The sequence below is a fragment of the Sycon ciliatum genome, chromosome 2 (assembly GCF_964019385.1).
Source record: "Sycon ciliatum chromosome 2, ocSycCili1.1, whole genome shotgun sequence".
Lineage (NCBI taxonomy): Eukaryota > Metazoa > Porifera > Calcarea > Leucosolenida > Sycettidae > Sycon > Sycon ciliatum.
In genome coordinates, this window is record NC_088644.1 from 5,649,386 (window position 1) to 5,671,941 (window position 22,556).

Below are 22,556 nucleotides of genomic sequence, written 5' to 3' on the forward strand. Positions count from 1 at the left end.
AAGCAAGGCGCACACCTGCCCCATGAACACAAGATCATTTCAGCCAGCGAAGCTGCAAGGAAACTACGGCAAGAGATAAAGTCACTCCGCAAGTTAGGTGCCGAGGAGAATGGGGATGGGGCGTCCGGTAGCCCACAATCAAACATGGCCGATAAGGAAGATGAGAAAAGGCAGTTGAAGTCAGCTTTGGAAGCCGTCAATCATTCAATCAGTGCATTGAACAAGAGAGCTGAGTTCGTTTCTCAAGCAGTTAATGAGTCTTTCAGTCAAGCAATGGAGTCCGCAAAGAAACGTCAACAGGCCCTGATTGACGACATCGACAAAGACCGTTGGTCAAAGCAGAAGGCGCTTGAGGATCAAAAACAGCAGCTGGAGCGTGCCTTGGAAGCAGGCGAGCAGGTGGATGTTTTGCTTGATCGCTGCGAGAATGACTTAGATTTCTTGCGGATGGCTCCTTGGCTTAACCGACTCCACGTTGAAATCAGCTCGTGTAAAGAGCGGAACGCACAGCCGGCGGCATCCGGTCATGTTACATTCAAGAAGAGCAACATTGCCGAGCTGCAGCTTCTGGCGTCGAAGGCCGGTGAGATACAAGACGTAGCTGTCAACGTATCAAACAGCACAGTGACGTGTCAGTCCGTCCTCAAGACTCCCGATGACTTGGATGTGACGATCAAAGCGAAGACCGTGAATGGAGAACCACTCTCCCCGGCCATAGCAAACCAAATGGAGTTCTGCATATCAGTAAAAGCCGAAGAAGGGGAGACAGTGTACTGTGAGGTCGAGCCTGGAGGATCTGCAGACGAGCTGAAGGCCAGCCTGAAGAACCCAACACCGGGAACATATCATGTGTCGGTCACAATGGGACACAGACATCTTCAAGGTAGTCCAATGAAGGTTGAAGTTACTGATCAAGTCCATGCTCCGGGTTTCAACCCTAATCAGCGCGGCAACTACCTGCAATTATCAAACAACAACCAAACTGTGCAGATGACAACATCCGGCCAGTACCAGAGTGTGTGCAGCATGAAGTCCGGGTCAAAGGGCCAGCTCTTCTTCAAAGTCCGCATTGATCAAATACATGCCAGCTACAATCAAATCCTGTTGTCGGTGTCTTGCAAAGACCCACCTAACGTGAATGCCCATGACGCCACAAATGCCTATGGTTGGCGTCTATACAGTGCGAACAGTGGATACGGTGGTGGACTGAGCCCTACCATACAACAAGGTGATGTGGTGACTGTGATGCTGGATTGTGATCATTCTACGGTTACGTTCACCCTGGAGCGTACGGGTCAGAGCCAGATCATTCGCAACCTCACCGCCGGCACTTACTACCTCTATCTGTGCCTGTATTGGGGCGGTAGTGGTAGTGTTCCCCAAGTCACGCTATGCTGATTACTGTAGGTGAAGTATATTACTGTCTGATCAAGGCACACGTTGTGAACCATGATTTTAGTGATGTATCCGCGTAGATTATGTTCATTTGCCTACAAGCTAGTATCCAGCCATACTGCATTCCACTATCAGCTAGCACTCTATGAGGTATTGTGACTGCAGGTTAGAAGCGCTTCGAGCTCCTCTCTCAGTGCAGACAGCTACAGGGGAACAAGTACCTCCTATGTTACCATGGTAATATTTTTTAAACACCTGTCTAGCCATGGCAACACGTAACCAACTCTCGTCAGAGCATTGCTGCTTCTTGATCACACCTCCAATGAAGTTCACACCGTGTGTCTCGTATACCGTAATGGATCCAGCTAGCGACCCCAGCAGTGAAGTCACATACCCACATGTACATGTACATCGATTTTCTATGGCTCAATTACATATAGTGCAATACTAGTGCAGTGTACAGTCACAATCCAACATCCAAAGTATGTACTGATACGTTTTTTGAGGAAGTTTACTTATTTATGCTGTTGCCTCTTGTCTGCTCCGTGTGCGGCTGGTTGGGTTCTTTTCTTTAACTTTGCGTTCTTTTCATTTGCTTGGAGTTCTTTACATTAAAAAGATGCGAATTATGTCACCTAGTATGCTTTTTTGGCGCTACACTCTGCGTATATACTGCTCTTGTGTGGCTTCCACGTGACGGTATTCATTGTTATTACCTGACGATGGCCAAGTGCCGAAACGTTGTAAAAATAACGAAACTGGTTCGGATGTGATGTGCAGCGCTATGGGAATGGGTGTGTCCACCCGAATTCTTTTCACAGATGAAGCTGCAGGAAGCCTCAGCCCTTCTTCAAGCAACTTAAAAAGCCGGCTAAAATAATTCCAGACCATCCCTACTTGTACAGTAGGTCGATATTACGGGAAGGTGTGTCTACAAAGACAGTAGACGGCACTCCTCCAGAAAATTAATTACAAAACCCTGGATCGCCTACGCAAATACGAAGCCCGGCAACCGCGGAAATAGGTGACGAACCACCTGACCAAAACGAAAGAGATCTTTATGACCAATGAATACTGCAAGCCAGAATGATGCATGACAATCAAGCCGACCAAGCCCGCAGATATTCGCGCCCACACAGGCCATTGGTACTGAAGACCAAAGGTGTGAATGCACGTCTCTCAACATCCACTACTAGTACACGCTGCAGATATGCTCGCTCCTTCTGGCTTTCATTCCTACTCCTAGCTAGACATTTGTGCAAGAAGTAATAGTTGCCCCTATTGGCCTATATTAGCTTTAACATAAAAAATGCATCCTGCTGTCGAGACCAGGCTGAACCTCTTGTCTTGCACAGATGTCCAACCTCGCTTCGTCTCTTCACTGGCATTGTAGTGTTAGGGGAAAATCCCCCCAAATGCTATCACTGGATACACTGCACAAATGGGTCACGGAGAACTGATTTACACTTGCTCTTGCTACAAGCGCAACTTTCTACTAAGCACTAGTACTACAATGTAGTAGTATACGTCTTGTACCTACTGCTGTACTAGTAATAGACCATTTGACAAAATAAAGTAGGGGGGCGTAAGGGGGCAAGGCATGGTCTATAGGGGGGCCCTATCGTGCATGAGATCGCGCGTGGACCGTGCACACTGCACAGTGCAGCGTGCAAGTACAGTGTGTACGTGGTGTACTGCACGGAGATTTCGTGTGCTTGTTGCAATGTTGGTGCCGGTGGCCGTGTTTCTTGTTTTTGTTTTGAAATGATTTGGTTGTAGTTCAGTCGGTAGTTTTCCTTCGCCTCACGATGCCATCGCACGACCACTGCTCTGTGTTTGGCTGCTCAAATCGCCGATCAGATCAACGAGATCTGTCTTTTCATAAGTATCCCAAAGATCCCGACCTAAGGGCGAGATGGGTGCAGGCATGTAAGCGCGAAGAGGGAGCGCATTTCACGATCTCATCCAGCACTGTTGTTTGCAGTGAACATTTCAGGGAAAAAGACTTCCATCCAGATCTACCCGGGCTGCCTGCATTAGCTTCTGGGAAGCCGCATCGTCGTTTGAAGCAGGAAAGCATCCCCAGTGTTTTCTCCTTTCGGCGACCACCAGCCGAGAGACCCTCTCGTGCGGATCGTCGAAGTGCTGCACTTGTTCGTCATTCTTTACTAGAGAGGCTCGATGTCGAGCCAAAAGCCAAGAAGCCGCGGCGAGGAGAAAGTGAGAGTGAGTTTGAGTATCGTGTCGGAGGCTGCCGAAACTGAAATCCAAAATCTAAGCACCAGTAACACAGCAAACACATGAGAGCAGAGCCCACCATCTCCACCAGCAACACAGCCCTCACACACACAGCAAAATACAGCACAGCACTATCATTTTTGGCGTCATCTGTGAACACAAGTCGCAAGCTGTACTTGGTAGACTTTTTCTGGGTTGCCCAGCACTTGGCTTCGATAAAAATCTCGGCCTCCACACAGCACACACTAACATCGTGATTGTATCCACCAAAATACAGCTCGTGTCCCCGATCTAGAGGCCTCTTGATGATGAGTACATCATGGCTCTCACTGGTGCGAACTTGCTTTCCAGTAAGCAGCAAATGCGACAAGATCGTGGATGCTGTTACACGAGGAAGTTTCGATCTGTCTTGGGTCCAGCCAGAGTCAGGAAATACTGGTGCTGAAGTGCGCGTGGCGACGGGAGCTGCATCACGGGTCGACCGCTTGCTTCTTGGTGCTTCGGGATTGGATTTGTAGAATAACGCCCTGGATGTAGAACAAATGTCACGCGCAGTTCGTGAGTGAGTGTAGGTAAAAAAAATCAGTCGACGAAGCCCCGTATGAACGACCTCGTAAGTAGCTCCGCTTTCCGTCCTGTCAACAAACCACCCTGCTTTCGTAGATAATCTCTCAGCTGCTTTATAGTCCAAGAAGGCTGAGGAACCTCTTCTACCAGCTCTCCGACTCTGCCGTCCTCACCCTCCTGAGCTCTGTCTACTCGAAAAAAACAAAACCAGCAAGAAAGTGTGTACTTTGTCTGCTTGACCCAGCGCTGCTGCATGCGCGCTGCTAGCTGCAGCGCTGGGTCACCTGACGCCCCCCTAAGCGTAAGCTTGCCCCCTTTCGGCCCCCCTACTATTATTTGCGCAAATGGTCTATTGCATGGTCTGTCGGTGACAACATTCGTAACCAAGTAAGTTTCGAAACCTATCAAAAAATTTGAATGCCTTTACAACCTGAGTTTGTTTCGATACCTGCCTGCCAAGTACTTGAACTAACTTACTTGAAGTAGTAAGTGTATAGTTGCACAATACGATTGTTTTCGATTTCGATTGAACAAAACGAAACCTTTTCGGTTTCTTATCATTGCTTTGCATGCATACCTCACGGTGTGTTTATCGGGCCAGGCCTCACTTGCACTTCTGCGTACGAGAGAGAAGAAGCAAGAAATGTCGCTTCAGGTATTATCCAAAGAATCCAAGTTGTCGGATCTGTGCGTGTTTTGCAACAGAGCACTGCAGAGAGGTCGCCTGCTATCATGCTTGCACAATATCTGCCTGCGCTGCCTTCGCGAGGAAATAGGTGGAAGCAATGATATTGCCTGCCCGCGCTGTTCAACCGTTACGCCTGCGCCGAAATCTGGAATTTCGCAGCTGCTTGCCCTACCACAATGTTACAATCATCCCATGGATGATGGGAGAAATGATTCTGAAGCGGGGCTAGAGAAACCAATGTGTGACGAGTGCGTGGATGAGAAAGAAGCGGCGAAAGCATGTGTGGATTGTGGCCTGGTGTACTGCGTGTTGCACGCCCAGTCGCACACAGCCAGCCGAGGCACGCACAGTCATACCCTAACTGACGTCAAAAAGTCAGGTGCTACCAGCAAGAAGATCAGCAGTAGATTAGTATTGCAATGCAGCGCTTGTCCTCTGCATGGAGCTATCCAGCTGGACTTGTACTGTGAGGAATGTGCTGAGCTGTTCTGCAAGCAATGCTTGAAGCAAGGTGCACATCTGCAACACCAGGACAAGATCATTTCAGCCAGTGAAGCAGCCAGGAAGCTACGTCAGGAGATCAAGTCCTCACGCACACTGAATGCTGATGCTGAAGATGCTGCTAGCAGTGCTTGCGATGCCACCATATTGGAGGAAAAAGATAGGAAGGTCAAGCTGCAATCTAGCTTGGATGCTGTGAAGAGCTCACTGACTACCCTGAGTACAAGAGCAGAGGTTGTCTCAGAGAAAGTCAACAAGGTGTTTGGCCTGGCCATTGATGCTGCAAAGCAGAGACAGCAGTCCCTGATAGGTGACATTGACAAAGACCACTGGGCTAAGCAGAAAGTCCTGGAGGATCAACAACAACAGCTTGAGTGTGCTCTGGAAGCAGATGAGCAGGTGGACGCCTTGATCAATCGCTGCGAGAATGATTTAGATTTCCTACGAATGGCGGGCTGGCTGAAAAGGATTCAAGGCGAAATTGGGTCTTGCCTGCAGAAGAATTCTGAACCCGCCACATCTGGCTATGTTGTATTCATGGAAAGCCATGTAGCCGAGTTGCAGGTGTTGGCATCAAAGGCTGGCACAATCCTGGACACTGGCATTGATATCTCCAAGAGCACAATGACATGCCCAGAAAGTATTTATCCGCCTGACGACCTCAACATAGCAGTTAGGGCAGTGAACCAGGATGGCGAACCCATGGGCAGTGCTCTTGCAGCTGAAATGCAATTCGAAGTGTCAGTGAAACCTGATGAGGGAGATGCTGTTGCCTGTAAGATAGAACCTGGATCATCTGCGGACGAGCTGAAAGCCAGCCTGAAGAACCCAGCGCCGGGAACATATCATGTGTCGGTCACAATGGGGCACAGACATCTTCAAGGTAGTCCGATGAAGGTTGACGTTGCTGATAAAGTCGACACTCCTGGTTTCAACCCTAATCAGCGTGGCAACTACATCCAATTATCAAACAACAACCAAACTGTCCAAATGGCAACAGCAGGACATAACCAGAGCGTATGCAGCATGAAGTCTGGGTCAAAGGGCCAGCTCTTCTTCAAAGTCCGCATTGACCAAATGCAAAGCAGCTACACTCCGATTCATTTGTCAGTGTCCTGCAAGAACCCACCTAACGTAAATGCCCATGATGCAACAGGTGCCTATGGTTGGCGTCTATACAGTCCGAACAGTGGATACGGTGGTGGACTGAGCCCTACCATGCAACAAGGTGATGTGGTGACTGTGATGCTGGACTGTAATCGTTCTACGGTTACGTTCACCCTGGAGCGTACGGGTCAGAGCCAGATCATTCGCAACCTCACCGCCGGCACTTACTACCTCTATCTGTGCCTGAATAATAGCGGCAGTGGATATACACCCCAAGTCACTCTATGCTGATTGTTGCAGGTGCCACTGATGCTGTACTCGGTGGTGTAATGCACATTGTACTACATCATTGGATGATCATCGATGAGTTTCTGGGGAAAGTCTTTGCAATCATAATAATTATGTATTGTTCTTTTAGGGTAGATTGTCTGTCCTCCTACGTTTTCCCTATTGTTATTTCTGCTTCAGCGCCAGCCCGCAAACATGATAGCTTTCAGCCATGTCTCAGTGTTTATGTTTTCAATTCATGCGATCACGCGATTATTATTATTATAGCTTCCTCTCAGTAATTCTCACCTTGCTTCCTCTTATGTTCAGGCTGCCCGTTTTGGAGCCATCTGTTGCCTGACGATCGTGTCTACGTGAAACTTGGAGTTGCAACACAGCGTCCCTTCTCTCTCTCTCTCTCTCTCTCTCTCTCTCTCTCTCTCTCTCTCTCTCTCTCTCTCTCTCTCTCCCTCCCTCCCTCCCTCCCTCCCTCCCTCCCTCCTTCCCTCTCTCTCTCTCTCTCTCTCTCTCTCTCTCTCTCTCTCTCTCTCTCTCTCTCTCTCTCTCTCTCTCTCTCTCTCTCTCTCTCTCTCTCTCTCTCTCTCTCTCTCTCTTTCTCTCTCTCTCCTTTTGTTTGCAGTTCAATCTATTCGGCTATACCCGGCACTTAGTCGCTCTGCCATTTCTCCTTTATTATGCATAACAATACTCACAGGTTTCGTCTTTTGCCCTTTCGGACTCCTTGAACTTGTCTTTTGCGCTTAGCACCAATGCTATATTTGGTGCGCTTTGCACCAATCCTACCTGTATCTTTAGCACTTTGCCACAATCATTTATGTTGCTCTTGACATAGATCCCATCTTTTGTGTGCTGACTGCATTTCCACTTTGTTCCTTTGCTTCTTCTGTAGTATGAAGTACATGTATGGCAGCCATTAGGTATTTACTAATTAGCGTCCACTGTTCACATGCGTGTGACTACTGTGCAAGTGTAGGTTGAACAGTGATGGCTGCCACCTACATTGTACATTGTGTGTGACTGTGCAGTAGGTATGGTTGGCGTGGTGTGCATGTGGCCTCTGCAGGTGCAAACCTGCTAAAGCTGGTCGAGTTTCTACATGCAATTTGTATTGCCTGACTTATCCCCTGCAGGTGAACAACAGTATTGCACTGGAACCGTCTTTCTGACATTGCCGGTCCATGTGTGCAATTCTATTGAGCCAAGTATACTTGTAAACTTTATCCTTCAAAGGTGTTCTTTTTGTGGTTCTTCTTCCCAGAATCAAATGCTGGTTTTTGTACACTGTGAAACTACTCAGCGTTATTAATTTTGCATTTTAAAATCATTGAAATAAATAAGTAAGTGACAAAGCAGATGTAAGAAGTGTATTTGTTCATCTTTTACTTCGTCAGTAATACTTCAGTATAATCCGTAGGAATGTTGGTTGCTCACATTCTGGAGTTTGTGCTACTCCTGCTGTCTGATATGACACTGGATGGGGGTCACGACTGGCATCCGGGGAACACACAGCGAACTCACCAGTCCTCTTGTACTGAAAGGATTACAGTCATGTCACTAGTGGCACTACCCGAGACACAGTGTAAGGACCAGAGCGTGGGCTCCTTGCAGGCTTAAGTTAATGTGGCTCTTAATGGGTTAAGGGGGGGGGGGGGGGCAGCCTGGTCGTAAAATCCCTGAAAAATCGAATTTGTAAATTCATATCGAGTGCTACATCAGTTGAAAGAGCATGAATAGCTGCAAAATCTCTGAAAATGTTGTCTCGATCTGACCAGCCGTTCAAGAGTTATGGCCGAAAATGTTCCCTTGCAAGGAAAGATTTTTTGTTGCACGCTGTCATTTTTTGGCAGCACTGTATTTGAATGTGAGCAGACCATGCGCAACTTGTCGTATCATGGAAACACGCGAAAGTGTGCAGAAGTTTGCTCCAAGTCCAAAAATCACGTTTTTTTAGCCATGTATTGGGCTGCACGGCGGCGGGCTTTGGCAAGTTTGAGTCGTGTCAAGAAGTCAGGTAGGATTCAGTACTAGGCACCGGCGGATTATGCCGGCATAATTATTGGCATAATTTGGTGGTTGAAAATTTGGAGCATAATTTGGCATCCTCTCGGAGGTAGGAGCATAACTACACGATTATACCACAGTTCTAGTATGTAGGCTATACAATTGTGTACAATGCACCTGATCAGTGCTGGTGGTCTGCATGGCAAAGGGCTCGGAGGTTATGCAGATAGTGTTTTCAATGAAAAGCGAAACGGAAGGCCTCCTTCTAGCAGACGCCTCAAACGCGTTCAATTGCTTGAATCGTGCTGTATATCTGCAGAACATCCAGCATCTTTGTCCAGCCATGTCACCAGTTGTTATCAACACTTACAGGCAACCCGCACAGCTCTTTGTCGGTGGAGAAGTCATCCTCTCTTCCGAAGGTACCACGCAGGGGGACCCGATTGCAATGCCTCTCTATGCTCTCGGTGTTCTTCCTTTGCTGCAGTCAGTCTCTACTGCAAATACTGTGCAAGCCTGGTTTGCTGATGACTCAGGAGCAGGTGGCAAGCTGATGCCTTTGCGTGCATGGTGGCATAGCCTAACAGAGCAAGGTCCTGCCTACGGCTATCATCTCAACCCGTCCAAGTCGGTTCTCCTGGTTAAACCGGAGCATTATGATCGAGCAGTGGAGATGTTCGCCGACACTGGAGTTGACATCCGCGTCGATGGTTGCCGGTACCTGGGTTCGGCTATTGGTACGCCTGCGTTCCTGGATAGCTTTGTTGAGCAGAAGGCAACAAGATGGCTCAACCTCGTGGAGAAGTTGTCCTCGTATGCGGAAACGCAACCACAAGCTGCATACGCTGCACTCACCCAAGGCCTGCAGAATAAGTGGTCTTTCCTCTGCCGCACCACACCAACAGCTGCAGCTGCTCTGACGCCTGTGGAGAAGCTGCTAATGGAGAGGCTCATCCCCGCTCTTACCGGCCATATTGTCAACTCGGAGGAAAGGTCAATTCTTGCGCTTCCATGTCGTCACGGAGGGCTCGGGCTGGGCAATCCCGTGGATCTCGCATCCCAGTATGATGCATCGCGAAGGGTGACTGAGTCCTTGCAGACCAACATCAAGCTGCAGACTATGGCACTCGGCTCTGCAACCAGTCTCGTTCGTACTGCCAAGGCGGAGGTGAGGATAACAGCACGGAATGCTGTCAAAGCCCAAGCCCTGCTGCTCCGCTCCAGTGTGCCGGAGGCCAAGCAGCGTGTAATCGACCTGGCTGCGGAGAAGGGCTCTTCCAGTTGGCTGACCTGCAGGCCCTTGAAGCGCCATGGATTTGCCCTCTCCAAAGCGGAGTTTCGCGATGGAGTGCATCTAATTCTAAGGTACAACTGGCAACCACAGCGCATGCCATCAGGGTGCGTTTGTGGAAGCCAGTTTACTGTGGCCCATGCCCTCTCGTGCCCCACCGGCGGTTACCCTACCATCAGGCATAACGAGATCCGCGATGTGACCGCTGGTTTCTTGAAGCGTGTTGCCACCAACGTATCTGTAGAGCCTCATCTGGAGCCCCTGAGTGGGGAGCAGCTGCGCTATCGCACCGCCATCCGCGACGACCAGGCTCGCTTGGACGTAGCAGCAAATGGAGTGTGGGGAGGGCGGTTCGAACGCACCTTCTTCGACGTCCGGGTGTTCAACCCTTTTGCGTCTTCGAACCAGTCCTCCTCCATTTCTGCCACCTACGTTCGCCATGATATAGCGAAGAAGAGATCGTATGAAGAGAGGCTGCGGGAGATCGAGCATGCTTCATTTGTCCCGTTGGTCTTCTCGACAACCGGTGGCATGGGCAAGCAATCTGCCTCGCTTTACAAGCGAATTGCATCTCTCATTGCTGAGAAAAGCGACGAACCGTATTCGGTTGTTATGTCATTCATCCGCTGCCGCCTTAGCTTTGCGTTGCTCAGAGCGAGTGTCATGTGCCTGCGTGGTAGCCGCTCTGTTTTCGCTGTACATGCACCTGTCTCTTCTTCTGCCTCCCTAGTTGCTGCCGAAGCTGGCACTTCCCGTCATTAATTTTATAGTCTTTAGTTCTTTAATATTATTATTTGCCATGGCGACCCCCGTAAGCCCAAATAGCTGGCAGGGCAGGGTTGGGCCTTTTTTTCTTTTGCTTCACAGGTGTAGCATTTTGTCAGTCATTAAAAAAAAAAGTTTTCAATGAAAAGCAGGGTAGAAATCATGGCAATACATTATTGTATGCTCAAACTCGTCTTCTTTTAGTTCTTTCTCACACTGACACAGTACATGTAGCAGAAGATGCGAGTGAATCAGCCTTCATCAGGTTTCCCGGGGCGGACGAGATAGTGGCGGGTAGTCCGCATAAAAAGGGATAACTCCGTGTACATGTACATTACATTTGTACATTATGCCATGTTACGAAGTCATGACCAGTCTGGATTTTAGCAGCCATGATATTGTAGTATCCCTGACTGTCAGTAATCACACAGCCAAATCTCTACCAGTAGTTACATTGTAGTTCACAGGTACATTCTATCTAAGTGCTTCTCACGCGCAACCACTTAGGACTAGATAGCCCTGCTTGCAAGACCGGTACGGCCGCATGACCTATTGGCGTATTGCGTTCATGCTGTACTAATACATTACATTGATTCCTGTATAGTCCGTTCCCCATCACTGACCCTCTTGCATCCCTTGCGAGATTCCTTCCCGGTTCTAGGCATCCAACAGCTTTCTTCCCCGAATCCATGTTATTGTTCAGCCCTAGCTCACACACATTCAAAGGGCTTTTCCTTAGATCTTTCAACAGTTGTCTTCCTAGTAATCTGTTGCCCTCGCTCCCAGCTGCTCTCTCCCTCTGGCCTATATAAACCCATCATTCTTTCTCATTGCTGTGTGGAATTATGAAGTGAAGAGTTTAAGCCCAAGAGCTTGTTTTCCTCCCGCTAGTGCTGTCACTGTCAGCCTGTATCACTTTCTGTTGTAAGCCTAAAGTGCCTCAGACACGAGCAGGCTGGCTAGGCCTTGACAGATTATGCTAGCATAATTTTTCGCATAATTCCTACCAAAATCGAAGAATCGCATAATTCGAGGCAAATTGCATACGAATCGCATAAAATTGGAATAACTTGCCTGTTCGCATCAAATTCCACACAGTTGTACATGTTCTACAAGTACAAGTACAAGCAAGAGTACTTAACCCCCCAGAGTGTGCAACTCCACTATGGGTGCTGTCCCGACAGAATTTCAAGTTGACGTCATTTTGATGATGCAATGCGCACTGTACACGGATTATCAGACGAATCCGGAACCTGTGGTTGACCGAAGCCGATCGATCCTGTACAAAGAAAAACGTGTGATGCGTTGACACCCGTACACATGTTGTAAATCACTGGTGCAAGGAGCATTGCGTCATAAATAATGACGTCAACTTGAAATTCTGTCGGGACAGCAGGGTATGTGGGAGTTGCACACTCTGGGGGGTTATGTACTCTTGGTACAAGTAGATGCACCAGGAAGTCGTAGGTTTACGACTCCCTTGATAACATGTCCAGTCCACTACAATCAATGACGGTCGTAGCTAGGTCGGACGGTGCGTTGACCCCGTTGAACTTTTGCTACTACTACAGTACAACACCCTCTACAAAACAATTCCCCTGTTATTTTGCACAGAACCATCATATACATTACTAGCAGCATATGTGAGCATAATGCGGCATAAAATGATAACTTATAGCATAAAAATAGCATAATTCTGCAATTTTTTCAGCAATGCCAAAAGCATAATTTCACGAAAATATTAGCATAATCTGTCAAGGCCTAAGGCTGGCAGACACTACAATATGACTGCAGGCTACGGATATTGCTCTAAATTGATGTATAGTTGATGTTCGGTCATGATGGAAGGAGAAGTGGCGCTACGGGAGAGATGAGCTGATTATTCGCAGGTTGAGGCCCAGGGTGACATCGGTTGGACGAGTATGATGATTACGAAGACAGTTGAACATGATAATTTTCAAAGGTAACAATACATTTGGCAATGAAATAATATTTTTACTGAAGTACAAAAGAAATCAAGTAATGAATAGAAGAAGTATTGTTTTCTCTTTTCCATGTTGACCTCTTACATGCATGGACACCTTGTTATGGGGATACTGAATCCTACCTGACTTCTTGACACGACTCAAACTTGCCAAAGCGCGCCGCCGTGCAGCCCAATACATGGCTAAAAAACGTGATTTTTGGACTTGGAGCAAACTTCTGCACACTTTCGCGTGTTTCCATGATACGACAAGTTGCGCACGGTCTGCTCACATTCAAATACAGTGCTGCCAAAAAATGACAGCGTGCAACAAAAAAAATCTTTCCTTGCAAGGGAACATTTTCGGCCATAACTCTTGAACGGCTGGTCAGATCGAGACAACATTTTCAGAGATTTTGCAGCTATTCATGCTCTTTCAACTGATGTAGCACTCGATATGAATTTACAAATTCGATTTTTCAGGGATTTTACGACCAGGCTGCCCCTGTTGTGAACCCTCTGGTTCTCTAAAGTATCAGGAACGAACGACCCCACACGGCACGAGGACAACTATTTATTCTCAACAATATCTTTCACTTCCATCGACTAATAACAATGAACAATGAATGGAACAACTGAACGACTACCACTAAAACCACCAGGTAGTTATAGCGTGAAAATTACAGCGTATATGAGAAAAGCATACACATACCACATACAACAACAGCGCACACAGCAAAACCGCACATAGCGCCTGTAGCGTATGCCACGTCGTAAACATCAGCGGTACGGCGGAGTCGGGATACAGCTGCATTGGAACGAACACAATGTCACAAGCGAGAAGGCCTTTCACTCTCGAGAACTTGTGGTTTCACAACATTCTCCCCACCAAAGGGCTTCTCACCGCCGTACAACAACTCACAAGCCGAACGACCGGGGCTCTGACTACACGCCCAGAACGAGTCATCCGCTGCTGTGGGGGTGGCCAAGGTGGAATATTACGAGTGCTCACCATTTCTGCCAACTGAGCAATGGTCTGCGGGCTTGCGCACTTCAGATGAAGCTCTAACGTTGGCTTCACCAAAGCACATACCGGAATGACTGCGGAGCTACCCAGGATCGTGATGGCGAACTTGTCCATCCGCTGTTGGCTTGATTCCGCACCGAACGGCTTCACCTCAACAGTCTCAACACCAAGCGTGCCGATCTGGGCTGTCACACACAACACAGTCACTGGGCCACTCCCCGTGCAGCCGCAGTTTTGTTGATGTACTGTCGCAATGTACCAACGGCCATAGAATGTAGTTCTGGATCTGCGGCGTGCTCGATCACCACTGGATTGCTTGCCGCACCTTTGTCTGCTTTGGAGCCGAAGAAGACTATTTCCAGCCAGCCTCGACTCATGCGATGCCATCTAACTTGAGTCGAGCGCAAGCATATTTGCTAGTTTCTGCATCGGCATCGCTGGTGTCAAGATGGAGGCTGGTATTGGGACCGATGCTACATCTTATGGCCGGCTGGGGTCTCATATTCGGCTGAGGCGATCCGATTCACAATTTTTTGCTCCTGGGATGTGCTCTGCCAGGAGGGTTGGCTTTAGCCGAGACGTTACGACATTCATCCGACGAGTTATGGTGGTAAGAGCTTCCGACCGTCCCCCCCCCCCCCCCCCAGTTGTTCAGCTGGCAGACTGTAGCTACCGTATTTTCCGGAGTATAGTGCGCACTTTAGATGTGCTATTTTAGGCCCTAAATCGCAGGTGCGCACTATGCTCCGAATATGAAATGCATGTACTTCAATCAAGAGTACATAACCCCGGTTATGTACTCTTGAGTCTTGCTTCAATGAAGATTGAAGTGCGCACCCCCAATGAAGATAGGGGGTGCGCGTTATACAAAGGTGCGCACTATACTCCGAAAAATACGGTACACTGTGGACCTGAAGCGAAAAAAATCGCTAAGATTTTCGCCGATTTTCGAGGGTTTCTTTGAGAATCGCCGAAAATCTACCAAATCTTCCAGTATCTCACCAATTAAAAAAATTTTTTGAAGCCAACATGCCAACATTCTGGACCGCCATTCACCGACGGTGGGCTACACGATGCTGGAGGAACTAGATTCCAGTGAAAACCCAAGATTCCTTTGCTCCTGGACGCTCCGACGTGTTGTGATATCTGCCAGGTGCGCAGTAACTAGTATTTTCATCGCTATAGCGAGGACGACGCCGATCGGCAAACTCTCGCTCACAGCCATCACCAGCCTCTCAAAACCATCACTTGGCACCCCCCAGAGGTATAGGAGAAAGCCAAAACAGCTCTCAACAAACAAAAGCTAAGGACGATGGAAAGAGAGCATGTCAAAAAGAAGACGAACAGTATGAAGTTCAAATGGGTTTGAACACTCGTTCCACCAACTATACCACTTTCAATAAATCGTGACGCCATTTTGTTTTAACACGCATACGGCCCATTCTTTTAGCCAACTTTCCAATAATTATTATTATTCCGATTCTGAAGCCGGCAATCGGCTGATTTTGCAGCCGACTCTGATCACGGTATTTTTGAGCTTAGCGAAAAGCCGAATAGGCGAAAAAACGGGCCGATTTGCGGAAAGCCTAACCATCATTCGTGAATTTACTGTCATGTACATGTACCATGTATGATATAATCCAAAACTGGTGAACCAGTATTAGATAAACCTTGTTGTAGTTCACGCAATTGTTTTCGAACACAGTGTCCTCCACCTTGTTTCATGCTGTCAATCTAACAATTATGTACCATGTAGTACCACTGCTATGCTACCAGGGTCCAGGGAGTCATAAAACACCCGGTTTTCTCGACTCCGCTTATGAAGTTACATTGTATGTGCACACCATGTAGATCTAGCACACGACTAGTAGCAATCGTATGTTTATGACTTGTACTCTTGCTTGAGAACGGTTTTATTCACAACACCAATCTAGTAGTACTAGTATTGATTTTTTATTTTTTTGTTACTCAGTGTTCCTCGCAGGACTGCGAGATGCTGCAGAAGACCATGTTCAACGTTTCTGGACGGTCATCCACCGACGGTGGGCTACACGATGCCGGAGGAACTAGATTCCAGTGAAAACCCAAGATTCCTTTGCTCCTGGACGCTCGGACGTGTTGTGATATCTGCCAGGTTTTGATTGATTTTTATTTCACGGATCCTCCAGAGGCAAATAGATGCCTATCGAAGGGAGTCTCCTAAGTAAGTATGGAAAATGAGAAAGTATGTTCGTAAGGGAGAAGAGGTAGAAGATGCATTAGAATATAGAGTACAGAAGAAGTAAATTCAGTACTTCGGGTAGTACATTGCACGCTAATCATAATGAGAATTAGAAAAGCAGCATTGCGGACTACTATAACTGACATATACACAAACTATTGAAACTATCATAGATGTGGTTAGCCTAGACACAAAAGTCAGGAATACCTTTAAAAGAAAACATAGATTGCGAATGATACCGACGAACAGCAATACTAAATTTCGCTGTTGTAGAGAGTGAACGAATATCTTCAGGAAGTTTATTCCAGGCAACACTCAAAGAAAAAAGGGTTGATTTACGAAAGAAGGTGCCAGCTTTAGGAAGAATTATGGATGAAGGGTGACGACTGCTTTGGGAAGAGGGTAGCTGGAAGTGAGACAACAAGGAGGGGTATTGGGAGAATACATGGTGGAAATTGACAAGGCCAAGAATCTGCCGTCGCCATGCTAACGATTCCCAAGAGGACAGAACATTGAGGTCTTCTTTGGAAGTCGTCCAGTCAGGCCGACGCTTGAGTTTACTATTTAAGTATGCTCTAGCAGCAGTAGCCTGCAGTTTATCAAGGGTTGTGGACATGGTGGCTGAAACGGAAAACATCCAAACGGGAACAGCATATTCAAGGAGGGGACGAACATAACATTTATACAAAAGATTCACAGCAGGAAAAGGAAGGAAGTTGGACATGTGGTTTAAAAGAAAAACCCGACCTCGAAATTTGCTGGTAATGTGTTGAATATGGGGGGACAGATTGAGTGAAGGAGTGAGGATGATGCCCAGATGGCGGTGGGAAGAGGGCTGGGTCAGTAACGTACCGACCATGGTGACGGTCCTGGGATCAGGTGGGTTTGATTTAGGTCTGCAAAAGGGAACATGGACACATTTGTTAGCATTGAAAACTGCTTCAGCTTTATGGGACCAGTTCACACATCTATCAAGGTCTAGTTGCAGGGAGGCAGTGTGCGCGGCGGGTACGACAGTAGGCGGAGAAACGCAGACCATGTTGGAATCATCCGCAAACAGAGTCAGATCGCTGGATTGGGGAATGCTGGGAAGGGAGTTGATAGAAAGGTTGAATAATAGAGGGCCTAGGTGGGAGCCTTGTGGCACACCAGCGGTGAGCGACATATGGGTTGATAAGGAGGTTCCGACCCGCACAGACATCGATCGGCCTTCCAGGAAGTCCATCAGCCACGCGAATGAGTCAGGTGCACACCAACCGGACAGACATGAGGCTAGGAGGCGATGGCTGGTACGATCAAATGCCTTCGAGAAATCGAGAAAGACGGCATCACACTGGGCCCGGTTATCAAATGCAGAGCTGACAGTTGATGTGATATGCACAAGTTGGTCAACCGTGCTTCGGTGGTGGCGAAACCCGAACTGTTTCGGCGACAGTAGTTTGTGTTTCGCTACAAACGCGTACACCTGGCGGCTGATTAACGCTTCGTAGCATTTTGCCACACCATTCAGCAGAGATATCGGCCGGTAGTTAGCAGGGTCATTGCGACTTCCCTTACCCTTGTAAATTGGGGTAACGATTGCAACTTTCCACTCAAGGGGTTGGGATCGGTAAGTGGTGCAGCGGTTAAAGAGAGCAGTGAGGGATTGGGCGAGCACTTCTGCTGTCTCTCGTAGGATCCTGTTAGGAAGACTGCCAGCTGTAGACTTTCGCACACTTAGGGTCGACAGTGCCTTGAATACTTCTACGATAGACAGAGGGCGGATTGCAAATGTTTCCGAAGAAGAAGGCATGGCGAGATCACAATGATCTGCATCCGACGACGGTGTAGCTTGACTATTCTTGGCGAACTGTTGACAGAAGATGTTCGCTTTCTCAGGGTCGGTAACCGCTAAGGTATCGACTCCTTGTATATCAGGTATAGCGGTGTGAGGACAATTGATGTGGCACATTTTCTTGACTCTCTTCCACCAGTCATAAGATCCTCGATCTGCATGAAGGCCTTCTGACATCTGGTCGTAGAAGTGACGTTTAGCTTTACGGATGGCAGCGACGAGGCAGTTCCTTGAAATGCGATAAGCAGCCCAGCACTCAGGGGTATTGACACGTTTTGCTGCAGCAAATAGTCGATCTCGACGTTGACGGAGGCGATGGTGCACAGAGGTGAACCAAGGCTTTCCATAACGATTTGTTCGTTTTCGAACCTTCGGAACAAAAGATAATATGGCTATGTCAACTAGTGTTCGCCAGGAGACCCATGCTTCATCTGTACTACTGGCTTCTTGTACAGCAGCGAGAAGAGGGAGGCTCCAAAGGTGGTTATTAAGTGCGGGCCAGTCTATGGCTGCATAGTTGTTCACGAGAAAATCAGAGTGCACTGGTTGCTGGGAACGAGTCTGTATTGCGAGATCAAATACCACAGGACAGTGATCAGAAACAGGGGGAAGTGTGGTGAGGTTGTGGATGAGGAATGGTTGGTTACAGAGAACAAGGTCCAGGAGAGAAGAGCTCTGACCTGCGGCGGAGAAACGTGTTGGGCGGTCGCGTACAAGTTGTGTAAAACCAGTATCATCCAGCAGTTCGACAAGGCATCTTCCAGCAGCAGTGTTCGGGTCCTGCCTATACCATTCGTTGTGCCGAGCATTAAAGTCACCGAGGATGATAATGGAAGCCGTAGTGTCCGTAATGGAAGAGATGGACTCACGCAAGCCAGAGAGGAAGGTTGAATGATCCTGCCTTGGTGGCCGATAACAGCAGAAAATATAGACATCTTTGTGGCCATTTTTAAGTTGAATGCATAGGATTTCAAGGTTGGTGTTGGCAGGCTCGAGGTCTGCTCGTCTGACGTAGGCGAGTCCTGGTCGGAGTAAGAAAGCAACACCACCGCCACGCAGAGCGACATGAGATGGGCGGTCTCTTCGCACTATGTCAAAAGCGGCAGTTGGCAATAATACAGAGTTAGGAATTTTCTGAGTTAGCCAGGTTTCGGTGATGCCTAATATGTCCATGTCTGAAGTACTTGTACCAAATATGTTATTAATTTCATCGGCCTTTGGATACCAGCTAGGCCTTGGCGGATAATGCTCGAAAAGGTGGCAGATTCTGCTTTTTTTGCACCGAAATTGGCAGAACCATACAAACCTTATGGCGGGCAATTCCTCGAATTCTGCTCCATTTCTTTATCCACATACCAAACATGCATGAAACTTACCAGAAAAAGTACCGAATTCTGCCAATTTTTCTGCCGGCATTATCCGCCAAGGCCTAATACCAGCTGCAAGCATTGGTTGTGGCTAGCCGCATATGATGGGGATGTTTGTTTGGTTTGAAGGCTGAGGTATCGTATGGTGATGGGAGAGTGAAGGTAGGTGCATCTGGGTTCAGTTGCCCTGACACACTGTTAGATGATGGTGTCGATGTGGTCCTAGTGGGAAAAAAGATGGGTGCGTGTGGATTCAACATCACAGTTTATGATTTCTTGGGGAGGGGTGGGTTCTTGAACTTCCATTCTCGTGCTGTTACATGCTCGGGCCAGAAATCGTTTTCCAGAACATTTCTTTCGTCATGCTCAGCAACTGTCAGATGTGCGTACAACGTGCCATACACTGTTCTGGAGGGGATCAGTTTACAGCCAGTAACTTCCACATTTTTCTTTCTACAGTACGCAACAAGATCATCAGCACTGCAGTTGATATTGATGCCCCCAACGAATACAACTCTGCGTGTTATTTTCTTAGGCTGTGTTTACATGAGGCGTTTCAACCCGGGTTGAGTTCGACCCGGGTCAGATTTCAACCCGCCATATGCACAAAATGAATGGCGCGTTTACATGACGCATTGCGCTTGACCCGGGTTGAAATCAACCCGGGGTAAATCAACCCGGGTCAAGAAAATCGTACAAACGTACTTCTGTGCGTATCTCGCGCCAGGTTTGAACAGCACTGCAGATGCAAATTTCGCGCGAACGGATTCACGTGACCAAACAGGACTGTAGAAGTGGACTTTTGGCGGCATATCAGTATTTGACCCGGGTCAACTGTCTGCATGTAAACGCTCACATCTTTTGGCTATCGTACAGACTTTCAACCCGGGCTGAACTCGACCCGGGTTGAAATTTCTCATGTAAACACAGCCTTACCTCCACGAAGATCTGCGGGCTTCCTGTGGCGGTTGGCGGTTTCACGTACGATCGACCAGTCGTACTTGGTGCTGACAGGCTTGTCAGTAGTACGACTGGCGTTGCTTGTTCGTGGTGTGGAGAAGGTACGACTAGCGTACGTCTCGCCCAGAGCTGCGGTTTCAAGCCCTGTTTTTTTTTTTTTTTTTTTTTTTTTTTTTTTTTTTTTTTTTTTTTTTAAGTTAACACAATTTTATTGAAACAAAGAAAAATGATGGCACCTATGTACAGGGGATGGCCCACGCCTGGTATAAAGTAAACGTAAAAGAGAAAAAAGTAGTACAGTGAAATCGATAACAATAGTTCAGTTCCCACACAATACCGCTCCTGAGCCGGATCAGACCACAATCCTAGCCTCTGCAACCGCCAGTGCGGCAGAAGCAGAGACAAGGCGGTGGCAGTGGATCGGTCGGCGGGCACCCCGAAGACAAGCAACACTTGCACGCAGGAGGGCGAAGCTCAGCCGGGCACGAATCCAGGCCATGACAGAGGAGTAGGCTTCACGAGTCTTCTCGGACAACATGGAGGCAATGCGCTTGTAAAGAGAAATAGCTGAATTGCCCATGCCACCATGTGCAGAGAAAACCACAGGGATGAAGCCTGCCCGCTCAACGTGCTGAACCCTTTCTCCGTAGGCCCGGCGCTTCTCACGTTCGTGTCGCTTGTAGCAGGATGCCGCAGATGATGAGCGATTTGATGGAGCGTGCGGGTTGAAGACCCGGACGTCCAGGTAGCTCCGTTCAAACCGGCCGCCATAGATACCGCTCGCGACAACATCCAGCCGACCCAGGTCATCCCGCACAGCTGTGCGATAGCGCAAGTTCTCCCCGGTCAAGGGCTGGAGGGTGGGCTCCACGTTGACGTCATGCGCCACACGACCGAGCAGCTGCGCCGTGAGATCCCTCACCTCATTGTGCCGCATGATGATGAAGCCGCCCGTAGCGCAGGAGAGAGCATGTGCAACAGTGAACGTTGCACCACACGAGCAGGTTGATGGCAGTCGGTCCGGGTGCCACCCATAGCGAAGCGCCAGCCCATCACGAAACTGGGCCTTGGACAGGGTAAAGCCATGACGTGCTAGTGGGCGGCATGTAAGCCAGCTTGAGGCTCCTTTCTCGCTGCCAAGCTCCATGGCACGCTTGACTGGGGGAGATGCATCATTTGCGAGCTCCATGGCACGGTGGGCCACAGACCTTCGCTGCTCACGCCGTACCTCACCTTTGCGGTCCCTGACCTCAGCCAATGACTCTCCCAGGATACCAGCCTGAGTGTTCATTTGATGGACTAGCGCAGTAGTGATGTGCCGAGAAGCCGAGTACTGACTGGAGAGAGATGTAGGATCCGCCAGGCCAAGACCACCATGGCGACAAGGAAACCCAATGAGGCTGCGGTATTCTTGGTCGATGTGTTGGCCAGTCAGCACTGGGATCAGCTCTGTAGCGATGTGACGTTCCAGGGGTCCCAGCTGTTCAGCCGCCCCAGCTAGTGTTCGACAGATGAAGGTCCACTTGTGCTGAAGGCCTCTGGTGAAGGCACTGTATGCTGCCTGAGGTTGCGTGCGTGCATACTCTGTGAGGATAGCTAACTCTGCAAGCCATTCCTCACACTTCTTCTGGACAAAGTGCTGGCAGTACTCCGGTGTGCCGATGGCAGCGCCAAGGTATCTATGGCCTTCATCGGTGATGCGGATCCCTGAGCCGGCGAACACTCTTCGAGCTTCATCCAGACGCTCAGGTTTGACTACGAGGACTGACTTTGAGGGATTGGCTTGATAGCCAAAAGCTGGGCCCCGTTCCAGGAGACGATCCCACCATACCTTCAATCTCACCATCTTGCCGCCAGCAGATGAATCATCAGCATACCAATGTTGGCATGCCCCATCAGTAGCCACGGACGTGATCAAGGGGAGGATGCCGATGGCATAAATTGGCATAGCCAGCGGGTCACCCTGCGTGGTTCCCTCCCTTGACTGAATGGTTTCTCCCCCAACATGCAAGTTGGCGGGGCTGCGGTAGCAGTTGATGACAACCGTTGCTAGGGCTGGGCATGACAGGCGGATGTTGTGGATACATGCAGCACGGTTGAGGCTGTTAAAGGCGTTACTGGCGTCAGCCATCAGCACACCGTCGACATCCGGAGAGTTGTATACATCCGTCATGGCGTGAATGGTGGCCTCAATGCCACAGTCTTGGCCTGCGCAAAGTTGTTGGCTACCTGCTGCTTCCTGGATATCATTTCCAATGATTGACAGGATTGCTTTTCCAATCACGCGACGGATCACCTCGCCAATTCCAATGGGTCTGACCCCTGGGTTTTTGGCCAGGGGCA

At 48.6% G+C, this 22,556-nt stretch overlaps 2 protein-coding genes across 2 annotated transcripts; both read left to right on the forward strand.

The window, feature by feature from the left end:
• On the forward strand, positions 1-2,138 carry LOC135808389 (E3 ubiquitin-protein ligase TRIM45-like; the record flags this gene model as incomplete). Its single annotated transcript, XM_065321573.1, is given in 1 exon segment — positions 1-2,138. A coding segment is annotated over 1 exon segment (1,398 nt), but the record flags the coding sequence as incomplete, so codon positions are not given.
• Positions 2,139-5,125: 2,987 nt separating this feature from the next.
• On the forward strand, positions 5,126-6,787 carry LOC135808141 (E3 ubiquitin-protein ligase TRIM9-like). The gene has a single exon (XM_065321286.1). It carries the CDS (start codon positions 5,126-5,128, stop codon positions 6,785-6,787), a length of 1,662 nt encoding a protein of 553 aa, XP_065177358.1.
• The last annotated feature ends 15,769 nt before the right edge of the window (positions 6,788-22,556 follow it).

What these genes read in the sequence shown, in the direction of transcription:
- LOC135808141 (XM_065321286.1), top strand. Translation starts at nt 5,126, where the DNA reads ATGTGTGACGAGTGCGTGGATGAGAAAGAAGCGGCGAAAGCATGTGTG.